Source organism: Penaeus vannamei, chromosome 11 (genome assembly GCF_042767895.1).
Source record: "Penaeus vannamei isolate JL-2024 chromosome 11, ASM4276789v1, whole genome shotgun sequence".
NCBI lineage: Eukaryota > Metazoa > Arthropoda > Malacostraca > Decapoda > Penaeidae > Penaeus > Penaeus vannamei.
The window spans coordinates 26,946,434-26,953,933 of NC_091559.1; the positions used below are offsets into that span (position 1 = coordinate 26,946,434).

At 32.6% G+C, this 7,500-nt stretch overlaps 2 protein-coding genes across 3 annotated transcripts in view; one reads left to right on the forward strand and one right to left on the reverse strand.

Annotated features, from left to right (window-relative positions):
• Positions 1-2,157, forward strand: part of in (protein inturned) — a 17,414-nt gene extending 15,257 nt beyond the window's left edge. For both annotated transcript variants that reach the window (XM_027355705.2, XM_027355706.2), the window contains 2 exons: positions 77-219; positions 976-2,157. In XM_027355705.2, coding sequence (XP_027211506.1) covers positions 77-219; positions 976-1,087 — 255 coding nt within the window. In that variant the 3' untranslated portion in view covers positions 1,088-2,157. The remainder of the gene's footprint in view (positions 1-76; positions 220-975) is intronic.
• Positions 2,158-2,607: 450 nt separating this feature from the next.
• Positions 2,608-7,500, reverse strand: part of LOC113823463 (uncharacterized) — a gene marked incomplete in the record, with an annotated part of 70,317 nt that continues 65,424 nt past the window's right edge. The window contains 1 exon segment of the mRNA XM_070127130.1: positions 2,608-7,500. This exon segment is cut by the window's right edge and continues 490 nt beyond it.

Sequence of the window (7,500 nt, forward strand, 5' to 3'; positions counted from 1 at the left end):
CATGGCATTCTCTAATAAATGTGGATGTATATTTTCAATACTGGCAAAACAGGCATTTAACATATTTTCCACACAGGAACAACATGGCATTTATGGAAGCAGTACAGCCCTAAATGGCATAAAAGAGCATGGTGTTTTATTTACATACACCCCTCCTGCAACTGATGGTGCAAATGGAAGCAAAAGAAGACCTCCACCACTCTCTTACTGGGTTGTTGGGTAAGTCTTTACCTAATAGAATGTAATCTCAGTTCTAACCTTTCTGCCCATCCTTATTATTCCAAAGTTATCCCTTGGCTTTAGAAACTTAGACAGAGAATATTGGAAAAATAACATAAAAATCCTTTGATAGTGATCAGTGGCAGAGCCAGCCTCAAAAAGGTGGGAGGGTCTAATGTACTCTTAAAGTTGTGCTGAAGGTGCAGTGTTATAAGGGGTCCATGCCCTTTTTCCTTGCAGGAATGCCCTTCTAAAAAACTTTGAGGGGAACTCTTTACTTCTACAAGTGTTTTATTTTATCAGAAACTTGGTCAAAATTGGCATGTGCTTATTGAAACCAGGCACATGCAGAATACCCAGTCAAAATCAAACTTGTAAGAAAGTAGAATTTGAAAACTACACACTTTGGCAACTTTAGCAACTTTGGCAACTTTGGCAAGTCCTTCCCCACCCTCCCACAACTTTCTTTTGCAATTTTGGAAAAATCTCATGGACCACCTTTTTGAAAAGTGGGGGGAAGCAGACCCCTCATTCACCCTGTAGCTATGGTTTCCTATTGTTAAATGGTCACAGAACCCTACCTAATTACAGAGCCAATATTGAAAGGGATTTTCACAATAAAGATAATCTATGGAAAATTCAGTCAAAATATTTGGATGTGCCACTACTGTTTTGAAAGTTTATACTGAAATCCATGATATCCACTCCAGTATTTCTAGGGCACTAGATACTAACATTAGTACCTTCCTTTTCCAGAAGACTACTGGGTCCACCATATCACCGAGAAATTTATATCTGCTACCATGAAGCCATTCCCCAAAATGTAATTGAATTAGCTTTCAGAGTGTCACTGGGGTGCATCATTTGAGTCATGATCAGTCACATGAGAATCTAATTAAAATTTATGTCACATGAGTTAGAAAGACCTCACATTATTGATAAAGTAGAAACTAATGTTTTTTTTTTCTTTACATCCTGTGTGCTTATTCCCACATTTATGCATATTAACTTTACTTACAACAGGATTTTCCCACACTATACAAAGCCATGCACTTGCCATTATGCCCACTCAGTGAAAAATTAAAAGTGGAAGATATATATTAACCCTGCTCACTACAGTTTTTGTTGTGGCTTATTGGATTTTTAAGTAAATGAGATTGAAAATTTGTTTTAACCTTTGACCATAGGCTGGAGGGCATATAAACCCATTTCCTAGAAATACAAAAAAAAAAAAAAAAAAAAATCTTGAAAAATTGTCTAGAATTGCAACTATAGTTGATTAACATGGTCAAATGATTAAGCATATTTTTAAGGAGCTGTATCTTCTCAATGTATATAGACAGGCAGGGTCAAAGCAAACAGTTGTTCAGCACACATAAGGCATGGCATAGGTACTTGTCACCTGGCATCTGGGCTCAGTTTGCCATGATGCAATTAGATGGTATCTGGAATCTGTGGGTTGATGATTAGTAAATGATCTGGGAAAGTTGTGATTAAGAAAAGCAAAGAGTTGTTGAATTATCTCAAGAGGTTTATTTGGTTACTGTTGTTATCAGTATGTATATGTACTTATTCATGTTCAAGAGAATCACTTTTATACTTTACAGAGCAGCTAGCATTATTTTCAGTTATACAGTTACTTTGTATATCATACATATATATTTTTTATCATGTACTGATCTCAGAAATTAGATTCTATGTAGTTTCAGACCATTGGAGTAGGTAGACTAATGACTGTTACTGGTTTATTAATGCAAATTTAAGAACTATCTCATGAAACATTCCATGAAAAGACTTGTAAACAAAAAGTGTTTATTAACTTTAGTTTAAAAGTCTTAAATATGTGTTATAAACAATTCACTTTGTAATACTGTTTACTGAAATTAGTAAATGATATTTTACAATTTTGTAATTTCATAAATAAATTCATACATAAAACTTCTTGTATCATTTATCTTTCGTCATGTCTGTAAGGAAATAATTTACATAGCTGTATCAAGACATTAGAAATTCAGTGAATAAATCAGAATGGTAATTTATTTGAGATTTTTTTTTATATTTGACTGTCTAGTACATTCATTTGGCTTTGTAATCCTTTGGCATTTAGCTGAACTTTTATACTTGACTTTAATATATTATATATCAAGTATCTTGGTTAATATGTAAACAACGATAATGAAAAGGTATACTTCTGAAAGCAAGTATTTCACAAAACAATTGCTTTATGGTTTGTGACCAAACAAAATGTTTCAAATTTGACTAAGTAACTTACCAGTATATTGGGTAAATTCAAAACCTAATAGAGAACTGTTCCACAGGCAGAAAGACAGATTTTACTTAGTAGCAACTGATGTTCCTGCATGTTCAAGGTTAAAAGAAAAAAGAAAATCTCAGAGCACCACTTTAATAAATCACCGTTGTAACAAACTGTACATTTCTTCACACACACACATGCTAGCTAATATAATAATCTTTTGCTCCTCATCATTTACATACTTGTGTAAAGTCCTTATAATTTTCTAGGTTCACACAAAATACATACTGCATGTTCCACCATATTACCAAAACAATTAATCTTGTGCAATTCATTACATTTAAAATATCTAACTGCATAGTTACTAAAGGTGTATTCATCTTACACATTCTATGTCTAAACAATAGCAGCAAATATAATGTACCTCAGTTCCAAAAGCCAAGCGAGATGAAGCCAAACCAGATCCAGTGGTAAATGATAGCACAACCTTAATTCAATTAAAAATCCGGAGCTAATAAAAAAGAAGATAAATTTAAGAAACAAAATCAGAACCAATCCTAAGAATTATGTATTTATGAATTATGTATTACTTTTATGTACATTAAGCTTTCTTAAGAATACAATTCCTGATATGAGACAAATACAGAATATAATAAGGTGCTGAACAAACCTTAGGACATCCAGTCTTTCCTTAGTGCATGGAAATACAAAGAGTTATCAGTGTCCATCACAAACTCACACAGGCTAAACACTTTGTTTTACAAACTTTAACTAACTATAACCTTACAAAGAGTGCAATCCCTTAGCATTTATCAGTTTCTTGATGCAATTCAAATTTTACAAGATGTCAAAAAAAAAAAAAAAATTGTAGATGATAAAACTAAGACTTTGCTATATTCATATTTTCAATCATTACCAAGATTTAAAAAAAATGGAACATATTTATAAAGTGACTGGACTCTGGATGTATATCTATAAATGTATCCTCACCTCTTGCTTTTCTACTCATTTCAGCATGTCTATCTCTTTCCAACTTCCTACACACACTTTCCCAGTTTCTCTGATCTCTTTAAAATCAGTCTCTTGTTCTAACTCTTTCTCTATATTTGGTGAACACTACCTCTTCCCCCAATTTCAACACTCCTTAACAGATTTAACACAAGACCTACAGCATCTGTGCACATGATACATAGACATACTGCACAAACTTTCCCCTTTCCTTTCCTAAGAGTGAGATAGGCCTTCCTGTATGTTCATTATCATTTCATTTTCCTGATCTTAGCATTTCAATTTTGTGATCTTCTGCTAGAACTAGACAATCTAGGTTCCACAATGATATATAAATATTTGTTTTTTTTTTTTCAATATATATCAATTATTAAGCAAAGGGTTTAAAATTTTAAAAAATAAGGGGGTATAACTGAGCAAAAAATATATATGCACATACATGTTTGCTATGACAGAAAAGAAATGAAAAAGGAAAAAAAATAGCAAAAGAAGGAAGATAAAAGAAAAGGATAAGAAAGGTCTATAAAACCCTAGACTGGAACAATGTGAATGTCTGTATGTGTGTTGATATGTGTATGTGTTTGTGCATCTGTCTACCCATTCATATATATATGTGTGTGTGTGTGTGTGTGTGTGTGTGTGTGTGTGTGTGTGTGTGTGTGTGTGTGTGTGTGTGTGTGTGTGTGTGTGTGTGTGTGTGTGTGTGTGTGTGTGTGTGTGTGTGTGTGTGTGTGTGTGTGTGTGTGTGTGTGCGCGTGCGTGTGCGTGTGTGTGTGTGTGCTTGCGTGTGCGTGTGTGTGTGTGCGTGTGTGTGTGTGTGTGTGCGTGTGTGTGTATACGTGTGTGTGTGCGCGTACGTGTGCGTGTGGGTGTGTGGGTGCATGTGCGTGTGCGTGAAAGTGCGTGTGAAAGTGTGAGAGTGTGTAAGTGTGTGTGCCTTCACATGTGGATGCTTGTGTGTGTGATTTCATGTGTGTTTGTGTGTGATTTTGTGTGTGTGTGTGTGTGGGGGGGGGTGCTACTTGTTTGATTCATTGTACCACATCCTGCACATATATACCATATATATACCATTTATATATATCATATATAACATGACACATATATACCATATATATATATATATATATATGCCATATATATATCATATATATACACCATATAAATACCACAAATATACCAGATGTATATTTCAACAGGTTTAGCTCATTCCTACTATACACTTGCATACATATACATAAAATAAATAAAGATAAAAATGTTGGCATATAGCAATACATACAAAGAGTTTGTTGCTAACAAAAAGTACACTATATATACTAATTCCAACTTAAATACCTGTATGTCAGAAGCTTGCAATAAAGACAGTGAAAAATAATCCACCAAAACTTTAGCAATGCAAAGACTATAATCATTATTTGATCATTATTGTTCCTACCAGGGAAAAAAGCCAATAAAAGTGTTATTCAAAGGTGCAATACCAATCCATTAGTAAGATATAATATACCTAATCTTTTAAACTTCATTCATCTTAAAAAATCACATATTTCTTCATCTCCAATGTGGAAAAAGTATAAACAAAAATTGATATTATTGTCCTTTTTAAAATTATCCAAAACGAAGCTTTCTTTTTATCTTTCTGCCTTCTATTCTAAACTATAGGCCTACTGGCTGTTATCAGTCAATGTAACAGCAACTACAAATGAAAAACTATGCTGGAATATATCAATAACAAAACAACAATACATAAATAAACACTAGTAAAAAAAAGCATCAGTTTGTTCCTTTTTACTTCCTGTCTCTTTTATCTCTCCAATCTCTGTATAAAGGAGACAAGTGACAAAACCTTTCATCTTGCAGATCACAGCCTCACTCAATACAAAGTCAACATGACAGAAATACAGTACTCTTTATGCCTGCAACAAAGCCTATCAATATAAGCACATCAGCTTGATAATATAAAGTTAAGTTTTGCTATCTGTTGCTTGATATATGTACACTTTATTCTTATTTTTTCTTCATGTTTTACAATATCGTCAGTCTACTAAATACCCAACTTTAGTTTGAAAGTCTTAACTGGGATGTGCTCTTATGTTTTAATTCCTTAACATATTTATAATTCACAGTATGAATGACAAGAAACTGATGCACACTATGTTTTTTTTAATGAAAATTATCTATATGTGAACAAAAATCATATCTAGTGAAAAAAACAGCATCCACATAGTCAGCTATGTATCACTTTTCTTTTAACTTGAGCCTTTTCATCAGTAAGTAAAAATGGAATGATCTGGTTAATACATAAGACTTATATCAGAAAAATCTACAAAAAGAATAATGTTTTAGTTGTCTACAAATGTCATTGTCCATACAACAGATACTGTCAACTGAACATGCATGTGACTAACATGACACTATTCTATGGTATAGCTGCTGTTCAAGATTATAATACATGAGCCTGCATAATCTTCTAAACCAAATAGCAAATGCTTCAGCAGCCCATATGATTCTGGACAATCCTCTGCCTTTTAAAATGTTTGGAATATAACAAAAAGATCAAGCACCAAAATTAGTGCTTTTTTTAAAATCTCAAGAACTAGCAACTGAAATTTTGATCTTTGATATTCAGCTTCAGGCAATATTTCAAACATCAGCATGTAATTACAAAATTTCACAGGCTTTACAAGGCAAAGAATCATTTATGAATGCATCCTCTTCTTTAAAAAGATGACAAATCTATAGGTCATTTCATGCACATAAAATCAAAGTATATATGCAATAAGTTTAAACAATGTGCCCTCTTGGAAGACACTCAATGCCGTGTTCCAAGGTCCAAATTAAAAATCCAGACTTTATATCTATACTAATTTCTACTTAAGGTTTGCATGATTTAAGTACAAAAAGGATTATGAAATTCTACCTCAAAAAAGTAGATGTAACAAGACTGCAAACACTGTAGAGTTAAATATACAATGTCTATATACTAATCTTTTGTAGCAATGCAATGCTTTGGTAATCGAAGGATGACTTTGTATCAAATTTTCAATATTGAACAACTTAGATTTTTCAAACCTTTTTTCCCCAATATTTCTTTCATGGAAAATCAGTTCAAGTACAATGATGTATAAAGCCCCTGTAACAACTTTAAATTCGTACATGTAAATCATAAAAGTTCTGTCTTACTTTTACTCCTGTTGCAAATTTATATGGGCACATATATGCATATATAATGTACTAAGAATGTGACTTACCCTCAATCATCACTTAAAAACATATAAGCTCAATTTGTAATCCCACTAACTACTTGAATGACATTCATAAAATTTTAGTTAGACAATGTCAAGTAAATTCAATATAAGTTGTGTGGTATATGGAAAGGTAAGGGTCAAGTTTCATAACTCTTATATGGTGTGTTTTAATTTGTTTAGATGAGGTAAGACAATATAAAATTAGCTGTGACAATACAAGATTTGGCAGCCATACCTCTGTCTTTCTACAGGTACACAGCAAAATCATAAATGTAATAAAAATAGTTAATAATCATCAAAATCAGGGTTGCATTCATAGTAAATCAAAAACTTACAAAGTACTCCTTTTCACAAACAGATGTTTTTGCATATCGAATATGGCACTTTTCCAAAACACATGAAAGGCCAGCCTTTGTTTCATGTGAAGGGAGTTTCTATATCATTTTGTTCTTGAGATACCAAAGCACAAATTATTCAATAAATTACTTTTGTTTCTGAACCAAGACAAAATATAAGCTTTTCTACACTATGCTACTCTAACCCCCTTCTGAACTCAAAACTGCTACTGAACACAAAAATACATTAATAATCTTGTGTTACCAAAAACTGGTCCCAATTCTTCCATGTTACTTTGCTAAAAGTATCAGAGCGTAAGCTAAATTCAGCAATTGCATATTACTGATATTGTTTGATCATGCTCTTATAAACTGTTGGATTAATGAAAAATTATTGTCCAAAACCTAAACTTTGCATATCTATATATATTTATAT